Source organism: Mesoplodon densirostris, chromosome 10, assembly GCF_025265405.1.
Source record: "Mesoplodon densirostris isolate mMesDen1 chromosome 10, mMesDen1 primary haplotype, whole genome shotgun sequence".
Taxonomy (NCBI): domain Eukaryota; kingdom Metazoa; phylum Chordata; class Mammalia; order Artiodactyla; family Ziphiidae; genus Mesoplodon; species Mesoplodon densirostris.
This window is the reverse complement of record NC_082670.1, coordinates 37792100-37817248: the sequence shown is the minus strand read 5'-3', so window position 1 is coordinate 37817248 and position 25149 is coordinate 37792100. Positions and strand designations below refer to the sequence as shown.

The 25149-nt window shown below is 49.6% G+C and overlaps 1 protein-coding gene across 2 annotated transcripts in view; it reads right to left on the bottom strand.

The window, feature by feature from the left end:
* The window catches only part of CPNE5 (copine 5), a 91434-nt gene that overhangs the window by 53692 nt on the left and 12593 nt on the right, over positions 1-25149 (bottom strand). For both annotated transcript variants that reach the window (XM_060109866.1, XM_060109867.1), the window contains exons 2-3: positions 23549-23589; positions 21715-21761 (exon numbers count right to left, since the gene is read on the bottom strand). In XM_060109866.1, the coding sequence (XP_059965849.1) occupies positions 21715-21761; positions 23549-23589 (88 nt within the window). The remainder of the gene's footprint in view (positions 1-21714; positions 21762-23548; positions 23590-25149) is intronic.

Sequence of the window (25149 nt, the reverse complement as noted above, 5' to 3'; positions counted from 1 at the left end):
AAAGCAGATCACTGGGCATCCTGTTTCGCGTAGTAGTCCAGGTATCTGATTTCATAGAGGTCTGCATCGTTCATTATCTCTGAGCTACTCTACAACTCTGTAAAGTATAGAAAGCATAGAGTAATGCAGATGATTTTATCCATAGAAATGCAAATGGATTTTCCTCAGTGGAATGCAATTGATTATTTGATTATTACCCTGTGGATACAGACCAATTTTGCAGCTATTTGTAAATTCATTTCAGCATTCTTGATTTCATATATGTGCGTGTTGTTGGAATTATTTGAACCAGTTATAACATCTTTCTGGGTCCCTCATTGATTAATAAGTTGCATAAATCTTTGTCGTGTGTTCATTTTATATTTCTACGGGAATCGTGATTTTATCTTTAAAAAATCGTATCCTTTAACAGGAGATTTTAAAAAATACCCATGCTTGGAATTCCCTGGAGGTCCAGTGGTTAGGACTCCGCGCTTTCACTGCCAAGGGTGAGGGTTCAAGCCCTGGTAGGGGAATTAAAATCCCACGAGCCAGGAGGAGCGGCAAAACAAACAAACAAACAAAAAAACACATCCACGCTCAAGCCCTACCACAGGCCAATTAAATCCGAATCTCAATGGGTAGGGCCTGAACAACTGTTTTTTTAAAAAGTTTCCTACATGATTCTAAGATGCAGATGGAGTTGAGAACCACAGATTCTCAGTAGGAACATGGTAGGAGGAAGGAAGAAAACTAACATTTACTGAGCCCCTTACTGAATGCTTAGTAGATCAAGTGGATCATTGAATTATCTCATTCAATTCTCACAAAAACCCTGTGACCATTTACCCATTTTACAAGTGAGAAAACTGAAAATCAGAGAGGTTAAGTGACTTGCCCAAGCTCACACAGCTAGGCACAGCTGGGATCTAAACCTACGAATGTCTAACTCCAAAGCTCATTTTATATTTATATATATATATTTTTTTTCTTAATTTGAAGATCTAATTGGCTTTATTAAATGACTCACGAATCGGGCAGCATCTCTTCTAGGAAGCACAGAGATACTCCCCAAGGCTCATTATATTTTTACTTCATCTAACTGCCAAGAGTCCTCAAGCATTATGAAAGCCAAATAAAGATGAGGTTTACTTCACAAGCATTTATAGAAGCCTCCCTGTGTGCAAGGCCATGTTAAGGACATTGAGTTGAATAAGACTAGGTTCCTGCCCCACCCCACAAATTCCATAACGATCTTATAACCCTGGTTGCAAAAGAGTTCCTGCATTTTCCTCTCCTGCCCTTTCTAATTCTTAATCTCGCGTGTCTTCAGATGCAAAGAAAATTTCTCCTAATAGCTTTCTAGAATGTAGACTATTCCAGGAAAACACCCAGGTTCGAGAGAATCCTCTCTTAAGAAAGGGACCTACCTCCTCCTCAATGCACTGCCTTCCTCTCTCAAACACAATAAAAAAATCCCTCCGGCAGTATTTTATATAAACCCCAGCCCAGAAGGGGCAAGTATTCCTTTGTGCAGCCTTCCATCTCCCTCCACTCCTGGCAGAGACTCCAAGGAAAACACCCATTAGGGAAGATGACAGCGCTGCTTTTAAAATGGCACTTGAAGCTCAATAGGGGGAAATTCCCTAGAGATTGATCTCTGCTGGAGAAGAAAATGGAGTTCCCCTGGAAACAGGACATGGAGGGGGACTCCAAGGGCACCCAATATCTCCTAGAGCAGGAAAGGGGACAAGTGAGCCTGGCTGGGCGGTGATAAATTACCAGGACCAGGGGTAATTAACATACATGCACATCCTAAACTACTGTGAATGAAGTCTTAAACCCAGGGACTTACTAAAGATGTTTTATAGCCTTCATTACTTGGGCTAATAACAAAGGAAAAAAATGTGAAAACTTGGATTTTAAAAATCCAACAAGCCACTGGGTCCGTGTCAGGCCCAATTTATATCCCTATTAATGACGGTCAGAACACAGCTGAACTGATGTGTTTTTTTAAAAAAAAGGAAAAATTAATTTGGTTGTATTTCGTTCTACATAGAGAATTAGAGATTTCAAGCCAGCAGGGACTTGGAGAGATGAGGTTTTAGCAGCGGGAAGCACACAAAGGCACGAGATCTGACTCTGCTAAGGGGGGCTTGGGGAGGAGGGGAAGGTAGGTTAACCCCTCACCACTGGTAATCCTGAGCCAAGCCAGCCCTGAACGCCCTTCCAGGTCCCTGGAAGGGCCTGTCCCTCCCTCCATTCCATTCTGAAGCCCTTTGTCCACACTTGGTCTCTAAGGATGGGAGGGGGCCTGACACTGCTCAAGTCTGGGGCACAGACCACCAAACACTGGTAGGCACAGGAATTCTCTGATTAACAAAGCTGCAGGGAAGCCCAAAATCTGCTTTGTTTTACCAAGTGATTCTGATGCAGAGAACCCTAGAGAATTGTTGGGTAGGTGGCAAGTGTGGACTGGGGAGGCTGTGGTGTGAAATTGGGGAAGGGGCTGAGCAGTCGGGGAGGTGAGGGGACTTTGACCCCAGGGGCTGGGACAGCCTCCCAGAGAGGAGAAAGTACAAATGAGAAATAAGCCTGGAAATTAGGGTATTCACCCTCTGAAAAGCTTACTTCTTGTCCCTGGCAACAAAACCCAGTGGGAAAAGCTCCTGACATGTCACAAAAGATGCTCCCAAGGGTTCCTAAAACCCCTATGACTAAGTCCCAAGAATATCAATTAAGCAGCATTAATTACATATCATCAGTTTGAGCGAGACCCTCAAAGGGGAGGCAGACTTGAAACTTCTTTGAGGACTAAGTTAAGTGGCTCCCAGGGGCTGTGCTACACATAGAAGTCGAGATTTATGGGGGCAAGTGGGCAGCTGTCCCGCCAAACTTCCCTGCGACAAGGGCCAGTGCAGGGCTGGGATTGAGAACCCAGGTCAGGCAGTAAGGTCTTCCCTTCCCACATCCAACTACAAGGTCGGGAAGGGGCAAGCCTGTGTCAAGACATGGGCCTCCTGACCTGCAGGAGGCACTGGGCTGGCAGTTAGTCCTAGACTGATTTGGAGGCTTGTTCTCCGTGCTGGAGAGTCTCCTGCTGCCGGCCCACCCTGCCCAGCTCCTTCTCCGTCCTGCTCTACATTCCAGGAGATTGTTTCCCATCAAACTCCATCACCTGGTTCCCTTGGTCTGCGGGTTCCCGTTGGGTTTGGCCAGTGGGAGGCACTGGCAGATAGCAGATGGCAGATGGGAGATGGGAGATGAGAGGATGTGGGCTACTTCCTCCGTCTCTGGCCCAGTCTCAGCACCATGGTTCTGGGAGGGGCTGCTCCCCCCACACCCACCACCACGCTCACCTCTCACTCACACACAATAACATTGTCTCCTCCCACTGCCCCTTCAAGCCCGGGTGGAAACAGCTCCCTGTTGTTGCCAGGCCCTGGGTGCTGCACTGTCCCTGTGGGTGTCCTCAACCTCACCCGTACCTTTGAAAGAAATCCATTAAATCTCTTCAGTGAAAACAACTGAGTAGAATTCTCTTTCCTGCTGGGACCCTGACTGATATATTTTCTCTCTCACAAACACATTCACACACTCATACCATTTCCAGCTCACCTGAACACAAACCAAGAACGGTCCCCACCCCCACCCCATTCTTCTTAGACATGGTAACATTCATGTCACCAGTAAAGTGTGTGACTCCTGCCCATGCAGCCTAGGTACCCAAGGTCTGTGACAGCCCTCTGGGATGCAGGGTCCCAGCCCAGCCACCCTACCTGTGGGCCTTGGTGGGGACTCTCGGGGTCCAGGGCTCTCACCACAGCCTCTGCTTTGTAGAAAGTAGCCATCCCAGCCCCATCCACACAGCTGCCAGAGAGCCCAGCAGGGAAGGGCAACTGCTAGATTAGAACCAGCTCTGAGTGGGCTGTGACACCCTGAAATTGAATGCAAATATCTGTACGTGTCCTCATTTTCTGGGGAGAGAAGCCATGGTTTTCACCAATTTCTCAAAGGGAAGCAGAAAGCTTTAAGAACCACTAATTCTAGCTTTGGAAGGCAGATCTTAGGGGTTCCCACATAAGGCAGTAAAGTGAAGTAGTTAATAGGGCAGCCTGAGGCCAGGCTTCCTGGTTGCAAATCCTGGCTCTGCTATTCACTGGCTGTGTGACCTTGGCCAAATCCCTTTGTTAGGGAACCGTTGACTGAAACTGCCCACCTTGGCCAGGCACCATGATAACCACTTGCATAAGTTTCTTGCAACAGGAGGTCCTGATAAGGAACATGGCGCTGCTGCTGAAAACTTACTGGGAGAATGTGGGAGGGGCCAAAAGGAAGGAGGAGACGCCAGCCCATAATATGTCCCACTAACCTCCCAGAATCCTTTCGCTGGAATCCATCTTGGCTGAGAGATGCACGCACCACCAGGAAGGACCCTGAGTCAGACCAAATCTGGGCCAAGCAAGATGACTGGCCAGAGACACCCCGGAAACTAACCCCATTACCATAAAACCTGAGACTGTAAGCCACGTGGCAGAGCCGTCCTCCTGGGATCCCTTAGCCTGCTGCTCTCCGCCCAGGCGCCCCATCCCAATAAAGTCTTTTGCTTTGTCAGCACGTTTGTCTCCTCGGACAATTCATTTCCGAGTGTTAGACAAGAGCTCACTCTCGGGCCCTGGAAGGGGTCTCCCTTCCTGCAACACCTTCACCTCTCTGCCTTAATTTCCTCTTCCATAAAATGGAAATGACCATTTATCCACACTTTATAGAGTTGTTGGAGGCTTAAATGATTTAGTGTATGTAATATACTTAGAAGAGAGCCTGGGACATAAAACATGCTCTGTAAATTTGTGATTCCACACTCTGGTTCTTTATAAATCCCAAACCCTGGCCCAGCCACCCAGGAAGTATATATCTCCCCAGTCTCTGAACTCAGCCCTGTCTATGAGATGCTCCTGGCCCTAACCGCTAACATTTCCTACCTACCTTCCATGCCTGAGAAGGTTTCTATCCTCCATCTAAAGGGGTCCTCTGTGCTTAAGTCCCCTGGAGGTCCCAGTTCTGTGTGGTTTCTCTCCAAATAACTTCCACATATAGGGTAAGGCTGAGGGGAAAATTCAGGGCTGGCCCTTTGCTCTTACAAACTAACTGCTCCGTTAAGATCAAGGCTCTGCCCTCCCTGTGGGCTCCCCTCAACACCTAGCAATGCCCCAGGCCTCAGTTAGAAAAAAGGCAGTAGAATGTGTAAATTTTGCTTAGCCACCCAGGCCTAGAGAAGAAAATTCACTCTGGCCACTGCAGGAAAGGGAAGGCAGGAGGAGCCCTTGGGCAAGGAGGCTGCTAGTGAGAATGGGGGGAGTGGTGCCCTTGGCCCACTCATCCCCAGCTCAGACACTGGAGATGCAGAACAAAGGCAGCCTGGGAAGAGGCTGTCTCTGTTGCTTCCAGATTTCCAAAATCTGGTCCTCTTCTTCTTCCTCACAACCCACTTGCTGGGAGCAGTGACAGCAAGCAGCTCAGGGATGTCTCCCAACATGTCGGTCAACTCCCCACAGATGCCCATGGCTGGTGGGGTGGGCACTGGGGGCTGGAGCCAGGGAGGTGCAGAGGGGTAGCCAGGCCAGTGGCCCAGGAGCCCCACTGGCCAGGGTTCTGTTACTTATTATCTATGTGAGACCACCTGGGTAACCCCTCGGAAGGTGCATTTCCCCATCGCTAAAACAGAACATCCTTCCTTCTCCAGGGGAAGGCTAGAGGGAAATGTGCATGAAAGGCTGCACAGAGCATCTGCTGCACAATTGGTCTTCAATACTGATAACAACTGTCACCAAGCCCTACCAGGTGCCAGGTGCTAAGTGTTTTCCATATATTAACTCATTTAATATTCATAATAACCTTATGAGGCAGTACTATTATCATCTTCATTTTACAGAAAAGTAAACTAAGATAAGGCTCAGAGAGACTGAGTGACTTGCCCAAGGTCACACAGCTAATGGGTGGAAGGAACAGGATTCAACCTCAGGCATTCTGGCTCCTAATCAATTAGGAGTTGATCGAGTCACTCAACAATAAGAGGTTAACACTGTGAATGAGGCTGGGACTATGTCCCATCAGTCTTTACCCCAGCCCAACCTCTGAACTTCTTCAGTGCTGACTGTCCCTTCCACCTGGTTAATTCTTCCTGTGGAATTGGGTGGTTCTACAGGTCAGGTGGCACAGGTGAGCGCCCCTGATCTATTCCTCTGCTCACCCCCCACCCCACCTCTAACCCCTACACACACGCACACACACACACACACACACACACACACACACACCCCACAGTCCTGGTCCTTCCTATGATTTCTGTGAACATTCATTGACTAACAAGTTGACTCAGAACTGAAGATTTTAGGGCCAGAAGGAACCAACTCCTCTCAACCAATGAGAAAAGAGAGGCAGGGAAGTGGGGATGGGGTACTCTGACAGAGGTCACATAGCTGATTAGGAAACGGGCGGTGACAAGAGCCCAGGCCAGGCGGGGCTCTGGCTCTGAGCAGTGCCCTCTTGTCCCAGAAGCCTGTCTATGCCCCCCTCTCCCAGGTTTCTCCCTTCCATCAAATCCTCCTCCTCCTTTCGCTTTGTATCGTGACTTCTCATCTTTACTACACTTCCACACATTCATGATCTCATTTAACCCCCCACTGACCCCCATGGAGATGATTTTATTATCATCTCCATTTTACAGATGAAGAAACAGAGCTCCAGGAGGCCCGGGGGGAGGGCCAGGGCTCCCAGGAGTGACAGGATCGCGGTGTTCACCGCGATCCTCTGCCTCAGTAGTGAGTGGGTGGCTCTGCAAGCCTGAACAATCTTAACGGCCCCTGATTTAAGCAGCTCTTGCCTTTTTACAAATTACAGCTGGATGAAGCCTCAGAGACCTTCCCCCACAGCTGCGAAGCCCCCAGTGACTGTGCTGGCCAGGACAGAAGGAGGCCAGAGCTGACAGGCTGCTATCTACCTCCAAGCTGCCCACCCTTCCCCAGCCGGAGCTCCCCTATAATTTTCATATATTATTGATGGCTCCTTAATGCCATATTCTAACATCTTGCCGCAGACCCCAGCCCCTGGACCCTCATGAACCATGTTCACCGGGATTAAAATTAGAGGCCAGAAATCTATCTGACTCAAATACAAATAGGACGAGGGAATCTGCTTGGCTCTGGGAATAGGGGACTGGGTGGGTGTCCAGGGCTGGGGAGAATAGCCAGAGGTCTGGGCATCAGGCAGGAGGACATGGGTTGTGGGGATGGGCACAGAAGTCCCATGCCAGGTCCACCACCGTCTTGGGTCTGGAAATTTCTCTCAGGTTCTCTCACGGGAGGGGTCCAGGATCCTGTAGCCATCTCTTCCTTAGAGAGTAAGGAAAACGAGGCCCAGAGAAAGCATGGGGCTTACCTAAAGGCACACAGAGTGAACCATGACTTCTGTGGCCTGGTGGCCTCCCAGACCATTTCCTGTTTTGTCAAGGCCTCTAGGTGAGGAAGGGCAGAGGTGGAGATGGGGGACCTGAGGCTCCAACGGCCTTCCCAGTGCTCAGGCCTGGGCAGAGAAGGTTCCTGTTCTGGCCCCACACACCAGTAGTGGCCTGTGAAATTTTATCAAGCTTTATAATAAAAGACTTCCTGCCAAAAAGCTTAGTTCCTGATTAGCCATTGTTCCAGATAATCTGTTAAATTGTCCCAGCTCCTGGGGGAGTGGCCTTTTTACCAATTAGCCTGGCTGCCAACCTGCTGGCAAAACACTCTCCACTGGCTTGTCCTTCTTGTCCTGCCTGAGCGGCTGAGCCTTGGGTCTGGCTGCAGCACTTTTGGGGGAATGGGGGAGCCTGAGAAAGCCTGCCACAATAGCACCTGTCCCCCAGCACACCCCAAAATGTCTATGATTCCTATCAAATGGCATCAAGACGTCTGACATGATAGCATCAGTGGTTCCTTCCTTATACACCATCAGTGAAATGACAGCATCAGTGGTTTCTCACTTAAGGGCTTCTTATAGGAAGAGCCATCATTGAGCATTCTCTATGTGCCAGGCCCTTTACATGAATTAACTCCTTTAATCCTCACAGCAGGCTTTTGAGCCTAAGCATTTGCCTAAGCGCCCCAGCTGGGAAGGTGGTGGCCTGGATTTGGACCCAGTTACCTTGACTTCAGAGCCTGCGTTCTCAACAGTTCAGCTGCAGCTATGAAGTGTGCCTGGACACTAACGCCAAAGAATAAATAGATATATCAGCTACCAAGGGACCTGGCCTAGATCCTCGGGGTTTACTAGAAAGGCAGACTCCTTTCTTTAAAGGGAATCTTAGGCTCCTGTCTAATGTATCACACAGAACTAACGAACACCTCTGGCTGAATGGGGGGAGGGGTGGCAGGAGCCACACACAAATTCACAGTTGGCCCCTGAGGCACCACATCAAACCCTGGAGCCAGAAAAGCCCATTTTGAAAGTCAGTGGCCTGGGCAGATGAAAGGAGCCCGGACTCAGACTCAAGACCACATCACACCCCAGCTCTGCCACTTGCTAGCAGTCGCTGGGCGAAGCAAGGACCCCCTCCATCCAACTGCTTCCTCATCTGGGATGTGGTGAGGGTCAAGGCAGATCACACGGTGCTGCTGATGTGGAGACTGCATGGGTAGTAGGAATGTCAGTCATCCTCCTATAGAGGATCAGCAGGACCGGGGACAGAGCCGCCTCATAGCTTTGTCTGACTGTATTGCATAATAATAATATTTAAAGTATTGAGCACAACAAGGCACTGAGGTGATTCTGTCATTACGTCCCATCACAGCCCAATGAGCAGGCATCAGGGTCCCAGGGTCCCATTGTGCTGTTGAAAAAAACTAGGACTGAGAGAGGTTATGGGAAGCGGAAAAGTCAGGATTTGAAGGGACATTGTAAGCAGGTTCTAAAGCCCTAACCTTAAAACTGGGAAAAGGTTGGGCTTCCCTGGTGGCGTGGTGGTTGAGAGTCCACCTGCCAATGCAGGGGACACGGGTTCATGCCCTGGTCCAGGAAGATCCCACATGCCGCGGAGCGGCTGGGTCCGTGAGCCATGGCCGCTGAGCCTGCGCGTCCGGAGCCTGTGCTCCACAATGGGAGAGGCCACAACAGTGAGAGGCCCGCGTACCGCAAAAAAAAAAAAGGGAAAAGGTACCTGTGGACTCACCTGGTCCCTGAAGTAAGGCCTTGGTCCTAGACTGCCTGCTCCTGATGACAGGGAGTCAAGGCCCTGGAAATTCAGCTGTGTGACAAGGGCAAAATCCACTAAAGGCTGCTCAAGGGACCCAAGGCTCAAGAGGGACCTTTCTTTGCAGAGGCAGACTCCTCTCTGCAAAAAGGGGAGAGTCTGGAAAGCCAACACCATGCTGGCCTGGGAATCCACCTCCTAGCGAGGCTTGCCTCCTGCTTTGGGCTTTGGCAACAATAACAGTCCATTCATTACTTTAAATCTTTTGATAAAGGTCTACATTTTATGACGGGGGCCAGGTCCTGTGCTGGTCATCAGGGATCCCAACTGGGCTCACAGCCTAGTGGGCGGAAGGGCATTTCATTTCACATTTAAACTCTTGGCCATTGGATCAAGAGGATCCCCACTGCCCTTGCCCACCCCATCTCATCCCAGGAGCTCCACAAACACTGCAAATTGTCTTCCTGCGGCTGCCCTTTCACCTACAATCTGCTCTGCACACAGGGGACAGAGTTATCTTTCTGAAACATAAACCTGGCTACATCACTCCCCTGCTCAAAACCCTCAAATAGCTTCTCATCACACTTAGAGCAGTGTCTGAACTCCTACATGGCCTACAAAGCCCGGCAGGATCTGCCTGTGCCACCTCTGTGACCATACAGTCCACTGTCTTTATTATTCACACCACTCAAACTGTACCAGTCTTTCTTTTGGTCCTTTGACAAAAAGAGCTTATTCCCACCTTGGGGCCTCTGCACTTGCTGTTCCCTCTGCCTGGAACCTCCCCACCCCCAGACTAATGCACGGCACCACTGGGGCTCAACTCACATCATCAGCCCCTCAGCAGGGCCTCCCCTGACGCCCCTCTAACTAGAACAGCTCCCTTCTCTCAGGTAACTATCTCATCACACTGTCTTATCTTTTTCATAGCATTGATCAACCAGTACCTGAAATTATCCAATTTCTTTACTGACTACACTAAGCCTCTCCAGAGCATGGACTCTGCCTGTCTTGTTCTCCACTGTATGCCTGGATCAGTGAATGGCATATAGTAAGTGCTCAATAAATGCCAGTTCCCTGACTACTGATTCTGGAAACCCTGATAAAATCTAAGACCACATACTCCCAACAGGGCTCCCAGGGGGGCGCCGCCCTCCCCTCTGGAGCTGATCTCTAACCTCCCTCCAGCACACACTGGGCTGCAGTTGGACTGAGTCACAGCCAGCTGGCTCATGGACACGCAGGCCATTCCCACCCCCAGGTTTTGCTCATGTCGGGTCCCATTCCTGAAATGCCCTTTCCTCCTCCCACCATCCTTCAAGTCCCAAGTATGGTGCTGTCTCCCCCTGGAAGCCTCCCTAGCCCTCTTGATCTCTCCCTGCTGTGAAGTGCTGAGAATTCATGTCTAAACTACTTGGGAGGCTCTTGGACTAGTTGTGGTCTGGAACTTGGGGCCCCAGAGAGGATCTGTTCCGACACCCTCAACGAGATGAATAAATGAGGCTTTTAAATACTTCTATAGAGCTTCCCTTGTGGCGCAGTGGTTAAGAATCTGCCTGCCAATGCAGGGGACACAGGTTCAAGCCCTGGTCCAGGAAGATCCCACATGCTGCGGAGCAACTAATCCCATGCACCACAACTACTGAGCCTGTGTTCTAGAGCCTATGAGCTACAACTACCGAGCCCACGTGCTGCAACTACTGAAGCCCGCGAGCGTAGAGCCCATGGTCCGCAACAAGAGAAGCCACCACTCGCCGCAACTAGAGAAAGCCTGCGTGCAGCAACAAAGACCCAACACAGCCAAAAAATAAAAATAAATTAAATAAATTAAAAAAAAATCCTTCTATATATGTGTCTGTTCTCCCCAGCTCCCTGTAAGGTCTCTGAGGGCAGGGACCTCCCTGCTACAGCTCTGCACCCCGGAGGATACCACAGTGTCTTACCTAAGTTACTTCCCTTCTCTTGGCCTCCACACTGCTATTTATAGAATGGGCTACCTGAGATAAAGTGTATAAACTGCCTGCGACATTGCCCGGCACCATCAGTGATCTATTAACAAGAGCTATCTTTTACCAAGTGCCTACCTGGCTCCTCCAACTTATCCTATGTTATCTCAAATCCTTAGACAATCCAGAAGGTAAGTATTGTTAGCTGTCCATATTACATGTGAGGAATCTGAGGCTCAGAAGGTATAAGTGTCTAGGCCACACAGCTCTAAGTAACAGGGTCCTGAAACAAAACCAGGTTTGTCTGACTCTTAAAACTGCCCAGGACCCCACCCCTCCTCCGTGGTCTGGGCATAATCTGTACCTGCCTGCAAAGTTGTTATAAGGATTAGGGATGATGAGTATGAGATGCTGGATACATGGCAGGCACTCAGTAAAGGATGCCTGTTGTTACACAGATTTTCCATACATCTTGGTTGATTCTTTGAGTAGCTTAAATAATCAGAGTTATCAGGGAGCAATCTTGGCTGCTGGGACAGAGGTGTCTGGGGAGCTCAGAGACAGCTTAAGGTAGATCAGAGCTGGATAAAGGAAAGGGCATGGTGGAGAATTTCCTCTGGAGGAATAGAGTGACGGTGGGCAGTACGCCAGACTGGGGGCTATGAGTGTTTGGATGCAGGGAGAGGGACAGAGCTAAGAAGAGCTTCTTCCCTAAGATAGCAGGTAACAGGCCCTGAGGTAGGGAGGGAAAAGTCTGGAGTCAAACAGCTTGGGTTTTGTTCTACTGTGTGTAACACACTATTTTAAATTATTTTTTAATGAGTTTCATCCATCTTATGAGTGGGAGTTACATTTGAAAGACCCTAATTAGGAGGCCTCACCTCTAATACATTATCTCCTGGGTACTGGAGAGCCCTATTAACAGAGGGATGTTAGCAATGATTTTTCACAACCAACAGGAAAGGGTAGAGAGACACCTGGATGGTTAGGAGTGCTGTACAAGCACTTAAGTACTTGCCCAAGCAGGGAGTGAGAATCTGCAGAGACCAGTGACCTCACGCCTTGGGAGTGGGCCTGGGCTTCTGATACCCCTAGGTTCTCCCACAGATGGAGGCTGCTGTGGCCTGATCCTTACCAACCCTGGAACATCATCCCTCGGCCGACTTTCAGAAGCTTTTCAGGCAAGAGGCAGGCCCAGGGACCTCTCTGAGCTTGTAAGGACAGGTGTGTGACTAGGGGTCACTTACTAATATTAGGTTAGAGTCTAACCTTAACTGTTAGACCATATGAAATTGCCAAAATTTTCAAATTGCAGATTCATACGGTTCAATCTAACTCACAGGTGCTTGCAGCAGAAATCAGCCTGAGAGCTGCTTTCACGGTTGTGTAGGCCCTGGCGTCGAGGTTGAGCGGAAGCAGAGATGTGCCTGCACCCACTCTTGACTGTGGGAGGCTGCAGGTCTCTGTCCCAAAGGCCTGGCAGCTGTGGACGGCCAACCAGGGTTAGGTGGCTTCATAACAGATTGAGTATCAGCCCCACACTGATGAACTGCATGGCCTTGCACAAGCCGCTTCAGCTTTCCCCATCTCAGTTCCTACATGTGACCTGGGCCAATCACATCTCCTCACAGTTGGCTGCAGCATTAGGGATGCGCCAGCAGAGCACATAGCAAGGGCTGAATCCATGGTAGTTCCTGTCTTATGGTCATGTTTAGGGTAGTCCAAATGGGAGAGGCTCTAACACCAGGCTAAGAAGTTGATGTTTTGTCTTAGAGCCTTGGGAAATGGGTGAATTCCTGAGCTGTCATTTGGAGAGCCACAGGAAAAAGCCCTCTTCTGTTCAGGAGGAGCTAAAAAGGAGACTTTGGGGATGAGCCTGTGGGTGACCTTTGGGGCCAGAGCCAGGGAGGATGGTCGGGGTCTGATAGGGGGCAGGAGGCAGACAGGCCACCACCAGAGAGGCAGAGTTTCGTGGGCAGACTGAGAGGAGATACCCAGGATAAACACCAGCAGGGGACAAAGGCGCCACAGAGTCTGGGAGTGGGTCTCCTGCACCATCTGCAGCCACCATCCTAGTGGCCAGTATGCCATGCTACAATGCTCTGGGCACGACACAGGGATGACATCCCTGTGTCCGGCCTTTCCTGAAAGAGCCCCTCCTGATGAGGGACTCCTCACACACAGGGTTGGGATGCTTCCCTTCAAGCCCCTCTTCCCCTGGAAGCCCTCACTCCTTGGAGCGAATCAGGTCCTACAGCCTCAGGCTGAGGAGGGAACTCAGGTTTCCCAGGAAGCTTGAGTATTTGAGAATGTTGGCTGTTGCTCCTGGGTTCCTGGTGCGGGCAGGGTTGTTTTAGTTCCCAGGGTCTCCAAGTGTGGCTGTTCCCGCTGTGAAGGGTGCCCAGGGGCCCGAGCTGGGCAATGGCACACTGCAGTTGATATTTCCAGGCATTTCACAAGCATTATCTTAGTTAGTCCTTCCAAGAAGCTCCCCTAACCCCATTTTACAGATGAGTAAGATGAGACTTGGAGAAGATAAATACCTCACCCAGGTCACGTGGTAAATCTCAGAGCTAGGATGGGCATCAAGTTCAGGGCGTCATCTGACAAGGTATTTGACTGTTATTCATGATGTCCTTAGGTACCAGACGCAGAAATATGAGATGGGTTATAACAAAGTTATGTAGATCCTAGGTGGCTGAACAGCACTCCCCAAAGGTCAACTAGATAACTGAGATCAATCTGGGAAAAGGTCTCTAGTGGAGGACCACAGCACTCCATCCCATTCAACCCCTATCACTTGCGTGGACAATGACTGCAGCTGACCCAGGACCAGGAGGCAGAACCAAGATGCTGAATGCACAGTCATAATTCAACGTTATCTTCACAGACCATAACGACAGACTGAATCTGCCAAATGACATGTAACAGAGATAAATGTAAAATTTCACATCTAGATTCAAAAACTCAATTGCCAAATCTGAGCTGGAGGAATTCTGTTTGGATAACAGCTTGTTTGAGGAGGATACAGGAGCCCCCAAACTCAATATGAAGTAAGTTGAAGACACCTGCCAAAAAGGCCAGTGGAATTCTAGGTAATGTCGGTAGATATATAACCCATGGAAACAAACACACAGAATGCATGATTGTCTAGTCCAAGCCCCTGTGAGGAGGGAGCCAGCCCATGATGCTCTGAGCTGGAGAAGGGAATGGTGCAGGACACACACTTTGGGAAGAACATTGACAAATGGACGTGTGTTCCAGGGAGTGTGCCCAGATTAGCAAAGGGACAAGAGACAGTTATATAAAGAGGAACTCTTGATAGAAATGGTCACATTTTAGGTCTGCCCCAAAGCGTACTAACAGGGCCATGTGAGTTGTCCTCAAACATTGAAAGAATATGTGGGGGACTTCCCTGGTGGCACAGTGGTTAAGAATCTGCCTGCCAATGCAGGGGACATGGGTTCTAGCCCTGGTCTGGGAAGATCCCACATGCCGCAGAGCAACTAAGCCCGTGCGCCACAACTACTAAGCCTGCGCTCTAGAGCCCGCGAGTCACAACTACTGAGCCCGCATGCCACAACTACTGAAGCCCGCGCACCTAGAGCCTGTGCTCCACAACAAGAGAAGCTGCTGCAATGAGAAGCCCGTGCACTGCAACGAAGAGTAGCCCCCGCTTGCTGCAATTAGAGAAAGTCCACGCACAGCAACGAAGACCCAACGCAGCCAAAAATAAATAAATTAAAGAAATAAATTTAAAAAAAAATAAAGAATATGTGGAAGAGAAAATCAACTTACTTGCACATCTAAGGAGTGTGGAATTAGGAACGAGTGGAATTTTGCCCTTTATGTATAACTCTATTATAGTTCTGACGTCATGTTCTAGAAACTACTTTCACATTAACCACTCTGTGCTTCAGTTTCCTGTTTTGTTAAATGGGGCCAATAATAATAATAACAATAACAATAATAATGCTGCTGCTACCTCCTTCACAGGGTTGCTGTGAGGATTAAATGAGTTACTACAGTAAATGTTTTTTAGAACAGTGCCTGGTACATCACTGTTAGATATGTGTTTGCTATTAGCATTACGATTGTAGTTATTGTTGTTTTTTGTTACCTCCCTGAATTGAAAGTGAGCTCTGGCTGTAGACAGTGTCTGGTCACCCTTTGTGTCCCCAGCATTCATCTCCCAGCACACAGTAAGTTGAGTCAAAGTTATGTGGAGGCTCATGTCAAGATGCTCCGAGGAAGATCATCCCAAATATTCAGAGACGAACTGTCATTCCCAGCTGGTGTTAAGATGTTTAGCAGGCCGAGGTTGCTCAAAAATAGACTGAGTGCTCAGGCAGGGACATGTGGGCGTGGCGGCTGGGGCCACATGCTCTGCAGGTGGTGTGGGTTGATCAGCGGGACACCCTAAGATTCCACGATACCCATCTCCTCCTTTCTGAAGGGCCCTCATCCTGGACAGCCACCTGGCAAGGGAGGGGCAGGGATCACCCCTACACTTCTCTTTTTTTTTTTCTTTTTTCTTTTTCTTGGCTGTGGGGCTTGCGGGATCTTATTTCCCCGACCGGGGATTGAACCCTCACCCTCGGCAGTGAAATCATGGAGTCCTAACCACTGGACTGCCAGGGAATTCCCAATGTGAAATTCATTATTATTATTTTTATTTATTTATTTATTTATTTTTTTTTTGCTGCACCCCTACACTTTTCAAATGCGGAACCAAGCACAGCTCCCTCTTCCCAGTGAGAGAGTTTCTGGGACTCCTCCTACCTGGCCATCCTGCCTTTCCTGGGACATGCAGAAGGACTTAGTAAGCCTTGATGCAAATAGTGGTCGATTTCCTGGGCTAAAATTACATCTTGAGTCAATTTCACAAAGTGCAGTGACAGATTTAGGTGATGGGAAGACGGAGGTTTCTCAGAAGGCATTAAAATGACCCAAACAGTTAAAATCAGCTGAAACCAGGCAGCCAGGGGCTGCGAGAGCAGCTTTCATCCTTCTGTGGTCTTATGCAAACATGGGAGACCCTGCCTGGGGAAACTGCTGTGCTTGCACTTGACTCCCTCTGGCCATGGAATGAGTATCTCTTGGCCAAGATTCCACTAACAGAGAGACTTTTTGCAATGAACTAGCAGGTAGAGCCATGGGAATGGGTTCGTGTTTACTGGGAAAAACAGGCTTCCATCCCAGGGACGGTTCCATAGAGATGGATCTGGATTATTCTTTAAACTCTCCCTTCCTGATACTTTCCTCTGCAGGTCACACAAAGAATCAGGCAAAGTAGGGCCTTGATATGTTTGAGGGTATCTTTCCTTCTACAGAAATAGCTTGAAGTCTGTGTCCCAGGGGTAGCCCATGCAACAGAGCTCTACCACCGTCACCCCTGAAGGCTGGGCATGGTGCTGATGGTCTCTTGTAAATGGGGTCAGTCTCCTCTCCGACATTCTGACCCTATGAACCCAGCAGTCCTCAGCCTGAGAGTCATGAGCTCCCTTCAGCTGCCTCTCCCTGTATCTTACCAGCCTCACACCCTGAATACCAGCCTCACTCATCTGCTCACCCTCTGTTTTGGATGGTCTCCGTTGGCCCTCTGGATCTACTTCCAGCCCTTCCCCACCCTGCTCTGTGCCCGGGAGGCCAACCTGTGTGGACTGGATCAACAGCCGCCCCCCGCTCTAAGTCTTCCAGTGGGGTTCCACCAATGGGAAGTGAAGGCAGGAGAGCAGAGGGTAGGGAGAGAGTGAGGTTGCCCAGGCTGACCATGTCCCTCCACTGAGGGCCCCTGCTCCTGTAGACAAGCTCCGTTGGGGTTCCAGGAACCACCCCTGCCCCTTACCTCCTCAGGCGTGGAGTAGTCCCACTGTCCCCAGGCCCTGTGATTCACCAGCCCACGTTGGTTTCCCTAAACCCCACCCACTCCTTTATAATTAGCCCTGTATTATATCTCCCAACTCTGCAGGACCTGGACTGGCCTGCTACTCCAGCCATCTCCATGCCTTTGCTTTCACCACCATCTTTTTTTTTTTTTTTTACAAATTTACTTATCTATTTATTTATCTATCTATCTATTTATTGATTTATTTAGGCTGCATTGGGTCTTCGTTGCTGTGTGCGGGCTTTCTCTAGTTGCGGCGAGTGGGGGATACTCTTAGCTGCAGTGCGCAGGCTTTGCATTGCAGTGGCTTCTCTCGTTGCGGAGCACAGGTTCTAGGCACATGGGCTTCAGTAGTTGTGGCACGTGGGCTCAGTAGTTGTGGCTTGCAGGCTCTAGAGCGCAAGCTCAGTAGCTGTGGCACACGGGTTTAGTTGCTCCACAGCATGTGGGAATCTTCCCAGACCAGGGCTCGAACCCATGCCCCCTGAATTGGCAGGTGGATTCTTAACCACTGCGCCGCCAGGGAAGCCCTCACCACCATCTTTGATGCTGGGCCCTTGTGTATGCCCCCCGGCTTCACTGAAACCCAGATCAACTCAGCTCCTCCAAGTGGACGCTGCCACTGCACTGGGGTCCAGCACCCTGATTCCAACACATGAGGCCAATCCTGCTCCTCTATAGGATAAGGAGGGTGAACCAGCTGAACCCTGAAGTTCCTTCCAACCCACATTCTCCTCTGTTCCACATCATGCATCCCTTAGCCAGATAGCTGGTGTTGAGGTTCAAATTCCACTGAAAAATCCAAATGACATTCTGGCTGTAATTTTCTCTCCTCTGAACTCCCATTCTATTCTCATCAATACCTTTCATCACATCCTCTGTTAGCATTATTCATGCATGGGAATCTCCCCTTCTAGGCTGCAAACTCCCTAGTTCCATCTTGCACTTTTGGTGAAACACTTTTCTTTCGACCTATCTCCCTCTTCCCCCCGCCCTATCTCAAGAATGCTTACTGTCGTAAATATTGACTGAAATGGGGGAGGGACCAGTAAGGCTCGAACACTCTGGATGATGCTGTATAATGATATTTACCAGACAATGACTACACAGCAGGTATGTTATATCCATCATCTTGCTTTGCCCTCACCACAGGCCTACAAGTAGGTGTTATCCCCATATTACATATGTGGAAACACAGAGGTTAAAAGTAACTTGTTCCGGGGCCTCCCTGGTGGCGCAAGTGGTTAAGAGTCCGCCTGCCGATGCAGGGGATACGGGTTCGTGCCCCGGTCTGGGAGGATCCCATATGCCGCGGAGCGGCTGGGCCCGTGAGCCATGGCCGCTGGGCCTGCGCATCCGGAGCCTGTGCTCCGCAACGGGAGAGGCCACAACAGTGAGAGGCCCACATACCGCAAAAAGAAAAAAAAAAAAAAAAAGTAACTTGTTCCATGGGACTTCCCCAGTGGTCTAGTGGTAAAGAATCCGCCTTCCAATGCAGAGGACATGGGTTCGAGCCCTGGTCTGGGAAGGAAGATCCCACATGCCCTGGGGCAACTAAGCCCACGTACCACAACTACTGAGCTTGCGCACCTCAACGAGAGAGCCCACGTGCCACAACTACAGAGCCCACTTGCTCTGGAGCCCACGCGCCACAGCGAGGAACCCACGCACCGCAACGAAAGATCCTGCATGTCTCAACGAAGATCTCGCGTGCCACAACTAAGACCCTATGCAGCCAAAAAATAAAGAAATAAAGAAAAATAAATAAATAAACACTGTGATTAAAAAAAAAAAAGGGACTCCCCTGGTGGCGCAGTGGTTAAGAATCCGCCTGCCAATGCAGGGGACACGGGTTCGAGCCCTGGTCCAGGAAGATCCCACATGACGTGGAGCAACTAAGCCCATGCACCACAACTACTAAGCCCGTGTGCCACAACTACTGAAGCCCATGCGCCTAGAGCCCGTGTTCCACAACAAGAGAAGCCACCGCAATGAGAAGCCCACGCACCGCAACAAAGAGCAGCCCCCGCTCACCGCAACTAGAGAAAGCCTGTGAGCAGCAGTGAAGACCCAACACAGCCAAAAATAAATAAATTAATTAATTAATGGGAAAAAAATAAATTCATTTAAAAAAAAAGCAACTTGTTCCAGAAAGGGCTGGAGCCAGAAGTGAAAGCACAGGGGTATCTGATTCCAAGGCCTGTCACCGTTCCTTTGCTCCACTCTGCAGTGTGTGTGATAACAAGATGCAACACGGGGATTTCCCTGGCGGTCCAGTGGTTAAGACTGTGCACTTCCACTGCAGTGGGCATGGGTTCAATCTCTGGTTGGGGAACTCAGATCCTGCATGCCGCAAGGCGCAGCCAAAAAAAAAAAAAAGATGCAACGTTGTCCCTGACCCAAATGAGACAAGTCTCATTACAGGATGTAATTAAGGGTTCATGGAGCAGCACCCTTCTGAAGAGGCCCTTCCAGACTTTCCTGAATGAATCACTGAGACATTAGGACACTACTGTTCTCTATGAAGCTCGGCCAAAAGGTCTCAAAAGTAATTAGTTCCTTTAAGCTAAACATTTCCCCAGCAATCTGGTTTATGCTTTAATTGGCTTAGAGTATTGGAGAGGGAGAAAAAGTCAACTTTAGCCTAGCCCCTGCGGAAATATTTCCCATACATTTTATGGATAAAATTCATTCCCTTTGGCCGCTTGCTTCTGCCAAGCCTGAGGGAGGGCAGATCAGGAAGCAGGACAGGTGATGCTCCAGTCAGTCCACCAACGAGGAAGGGGAGGTTCGTTTCTGAAGTCTGAATTACTGAAGCTTTACTGGCCGTTCTCATTCTCATCAAGTCACCTGGGACCACCGCCCCTGTGGGCTCTTGGCTTTGGTCATCTCATGCACCACTCCTCTTCCTTCCCTTTCCACAGACCCTGGGGTCTGGACCTGTGTCCTTCTGCTCTTTGGAGCTGTCTCTGTTCCATTAGTCATTGACACTTCCCTCTCTCAGTGGAGACACCAAGCTGAGTCTCTATCTGGAGCCCCTGGGCCTCCCTCCCAGGTCTGGGTACAGAAGGGCATGGCTAGGGCTGCCAAGGTCAAATTCCCTCTCGTCCCATCCTTGGGCCTCTTCTGATCACCAGAAGGAGTGAGCACAGCCATGAAGGTCACGGGAAACCCCTTTCAGCTCTGAGTCCCGTAAATTCACCCCCACCTCCTCAACCCTGGAAGAAAACATTCTTCACCTCCCAGACTTTGACCTCATCCTTGCTTGGCCAGAGCCTCTTCTCCAAGAGTAAGGAGGTCTGCTCCGTCTTTGTTCAGACAGGAGCCAGGGGCTGCAAGGACCCTCCCCCTTGACCAGTTCCCCCTTTTATTCTCTGCACCTGAAAACCAGCTGGCACAGAAGGTCTAAGGGAAGAAGGAAGCAGAGACGGGAATGAGACAAGAGCTGCCACATCCTTGCCAGCCTCTGTCACCTGGCTCCTTTTCCTAATCCAGTCATTCCTTCAACAACCATTTATTAACACCTACTGTGTGCTGGGCATCATTCCAGGTGCTCAAAATGTAAGAGTTAATGGCAGGTGAAAATCCTTGCCCTCATGGAGCTGACACATGACAAACAAGATAAATAAGTAAACCAGAGTATCGTTTATGGCTTATGGTGAAAAGTGATAAGGAGGCAAAATGAAGCAGGAAAGGGTGGAGAGGCTGAAATGTTAGATGGGGTAGCCAAGGGAAGGCCTTGATAGGGTGATGTCTGAGTCAAGATCTGAGGGAACTGTGGAGGGGCCACGTGAACATCTGGGGAAAGAGCATTCCAGGAAGAAGGAACAGCAAGTACAAAGGTCCTGAGGCAGGAAGGGGCAGGTGTGGCTGGAGTGGAGCGATGGAGGGGATGAGCAGTAGGGAATGGGTCAGTCAGGTAAAGGAAGTCAGATCCTGTAGGGCCTGTTGGGCCACCACAGAGACTTTAGTTTTGCAAGATGGGAGCTACCGGATGGTTCTGAACAGAGGAGGGACGGAATTTGACTTGGGTTTTAATAGGATTCCTCTGGCTTTTGGGTGGGGAATAGACTGAAGGTATCTAGCAGCCACCCACTAAAAGTGTTTGTGATTCTTAAGAGCGAGCACTTCAAGTCTGCTCTCTCCTTAAACACCCTATCACAAGGGGCCAAAGGCCTCGGGTGGGGACAATGGAATTGAGACAAGGCTGGAAAAGCGGGCCATCCTGAGTTATGGCAGAGCTTGGAAGTCAGACTAAGCAGCTGAGACTTGATGCAAAGAAGAGGGGAGTCACCAAAGGTTTCTGAGCAGGAGAATCACCTAACTAAAGCCACACTCACTCACATTAGTTAAAAACCACGGGAAGGCTGCTCTGGCTGAGACATGGTGCTAGATGCTGTACCCATGTCTCAGGCCGTGATCTTGCTGGGCCTGGACTCCCTGTCTCCCCCCTCAGACTGGGGCTCCCTGAGGACAGGAACTTTCTCTCCACCTTCAGCCTCTTCTTGCATCAGCAAGGACAAGACTCTGCACGCCTTACTATCCTTCACGGGGGGTTAGATGCTGAAGTTGGAAACCCATCAGGTGGGATGACTGCGGAGTTAGATGAACAGACAGACAGACAGACAATCAGGAACAGGCTGATGTTTCCACGGTGGGAGAGGGGCTGTACCTACCTCCCGCCACTGCTTGTTCTCCATCCCTTGAGTATACATGACGCATACTGTGAGGAGAGGAGAGAAAAAAGGGTTAACACCCCAGGTCAAGAGGAAGGTGTGGGCCCCAGATGCGGAGGGCCCTGGAGGGTCAGGCGCCTCAGGACACTACGGCCTGGGTAGCAGTGTTGGGTCTGGGTGGGGGTGGGGTCAGCTTGGAGGAGGGGGCCCAGAACATAGGTGTGTCTGGGAGGGGCACCCTTTGGGAGGAGGGTTGGGGTCACTCACATCTAGGCTAGAGCAAGTGTGAAGTGTGAGGCAGGTAGACAGGTGTGCATGATGGAGGACTGAGTGGCAGAGGTGTGGCAGGAGAGAGCATCTGAAACCCGCTTGTCCCTTTAGAGCCCAAGGTGGCCTCATGGGGCCTATTATTATCATCAGCCCCACTTCCCTGATGGGGAAACTGAGGATCAGAGGAGGTCAATGAGTTGTCTGAGGTCATATACTTGAGTGGCATTGCTTAGGGCTAGAACCCTGGGCTCCAAAATCAGTGCTCATCCCCCTAAGCCACAAACATTGGGGCTCTTAAATGCACTGGTTTCCCTGGGACTGAGACCTTCTGAGCCCTCCCTACCCACTTGGTTGTGTTGAGGCTTCACAAGTATGGGGGCTGGGAAGGGTCAGACCTCCAAGTTCTCTTTCTCCAGACAGTATCGGTGAAACATTAGATAGCCTTGATGTACTGGGAACGATGCCTAGTACATAGTGAGCACTCAGTACAGGCTCCTGTGTTGGCTACTGTAGTAGTCATAATGCCGCTGTAGCAAAGGAAACTATAAACAAAACAAAAAGACAGCCTACGTACAGACTGGGAGAAAATATTTGCAAATGATGCGACCAACAGGGCTTAATTTCCAAATATACAAACAGCTCATACAGCTCAATAACAGAAAAAGCAAACAACCCAGTCAAAAAATGGGCAGAAGATCTAAATAGACATTTCTCCAAAGAAGACACACAGATGGTCAATAGACACATGAAAAGATGCTCAACATGGCTAATTATTAGAGAAATGCAAATCAAAACTACAATGAGGTATCACCTCACACCAGTCAGAATGGCCATCATCGAAAAGTCTACAAAGAAGAAATGCTGGAGAGGGTGTGGAGGAAAGGGAACCCTCCTACACTGTTGGTGGGAATGTAAATTGGTGCAGCCAATATGGAAAACAATATGGAGGTGCCTTAAAAAACTAAAAATAGAGCTATCATATGATCCAGCAATCCCACTCCTGGGCATATATCCAGAGAAAACTTTGATTTGAAAAGATACATGCACCCCAATGTTCATAGCAGCACTAGTTACAGTAGCCAAGACATGGAATCAACCTAAATGTCCATGGACAGATGAATGGATAAAGAAGATGCGGTACATATATATGGTGGAATATTACTCAGCCACAAAAAGAATGAAATAACGCCATTTGCAGCAACATGGCTGGACCTAGAGATTATCATACTAAGTGAAGTAAGTCAGACAAAGAGAACTATCATATGATATCATTTATGTGTAGAATCTAAAAAGTGATACAAATGAACTTATTTACAAAGCAGAAATAGACTCACAGATATAGAAAACAAACTTATGGTTACCAAAGGGGAAAGGCAGGGGGCAGGGATAAATTAGAAGTTTGGAATTAATACTATATATGAAATAGTTAAACAACAAGGTCCTACTGTATAGCACAGGGAAGTATATTCAATATCTTGGAATAAACTATCATGGAAAAGAAAAAAATAAAATATAATGCCGTTGCTGTTGTTGTTACTGTTATTACTGTCAGCGCAGGACTTACATGGGTCAGACTTGGAGAACATGTCTTTGTCCAAAAGGTTCCTGAAAGAGGGGGAGAGAGCAGGAGTTAGCACAGCCCAAGGATCTCAGGGGATTCAGGCTGTTACTGAGATCCAGAGGCTGCCTTGAGCCTGGCTTCAGGCAAATGGGAAGCAGGAGCTCCTTCAGCACAGTTTATTAGGGCTCATTGGAGCTGGCTGGGCCCCAGAGGTTCCTCAGCTGAGCTCCTAGGGTGTGTGGTGCATCCTGCCTCTCACCCCCGCCACCAACACACACTCCTGTGGACCCTGGTGCCCTGGAACCCACAGCTCCTTGCTCTTGGGCCGAAACACAATCTTCCCAATGTTGTAGAAATTGTTCTAGAAATTCTTCTTTTACCACTTCTCTGTCTCTGAAAAAATAAAGTGAAATCAAGCCACCAATGTACCATTCTCTCAGGGCTCTACTTACAGCCAGTTTATTCAATCATCTCACCTGTGCCAGTGGATTAATTAATGATACCTCCCAGGAGATGCAGACTCATTTGAACAGGGTCCTTTTGTGGTCAAGGCCAGAGCTAACACATGGTCCTAACAATTAGACTTGAACTCATGCAGCAGGATGACTGGGAATTCCCTGGTGGTCCAGTGGCTAGGGCTCCGCGCTCTCATTCCCAGGGTCCCAGGTTCAATCCCTGGTTGGGGAACTAAGATTTCGCAAGCCGCACAGCGTGGCCAAACAAACAAACAAAAAATGATGGACACAATGTTTGGAGGCGGAGAGCTCTCACAACAGGAGTGGAGCCCCTCCTGCCCTGCCTCTGTGCAATCATGGCTCCTACTCACTGAACCCCAGGCATTGCACTAAGCGTTCCGCAAATATTAGCTCCCAATTCTCACTCCGTCCTGCAAGATCAGTACTGGGTAAGCGTTATCCCATCTTACAGATGGGAGATCACAGGGAGATCAGGCAAGGGCATGTCCTGCACATCTGGTGTCCCTCAGTCCACAGTGACCCACTGCTGTCAGGAAGCAACATGGCTCGAAGAAAACTTGATCTCTGGCTGGGAAGTGACTCAACCTCTCTGAGCCTGTTTCCTCATCTGTACAACAGAGAGAAGAGCGCCAGCTCTGAAGGTTGCTGATGCTCGGCCCTACCCCCTTCAGCCCTCCTAGTTCCTGTACACACCCCCAGTTTCCTCCTACTTCTCTTCCAAGGGCTTTCTCAGGGAGGCAGGGCTGCAAATACCAGGAAGTTTACACTCCCCACGGCAGCCAATGATGGGCAGAAGTTGGAGGATAAATGCCCGGCTTCCTGACTCCCCCCAGGACAGCTCTGAGCTGTGCTTCACACAGCCTCCCAGAGGTGCCCACCGGGAGACCTGCTCATTGAAGACCCTTGTTGACTCGGGCAAGGGCTCTACTGCTGAAGGGGCTTCCTGTGAGCCCTCCCACGTGTTGGAGCTACTGACTCCTTCCTACACTGTCCTAAAGTCAAGCTCTGCCCTTGCCAACCATCTTACCCATGTCCCACTTCCCTCCCAGATGTCCCCGGGGGTCTTCTCCTCTCTGCCTCCACTCCCCTACTCCCCCACGGACCCCACGGTCCCTTGCACCCTTTCCC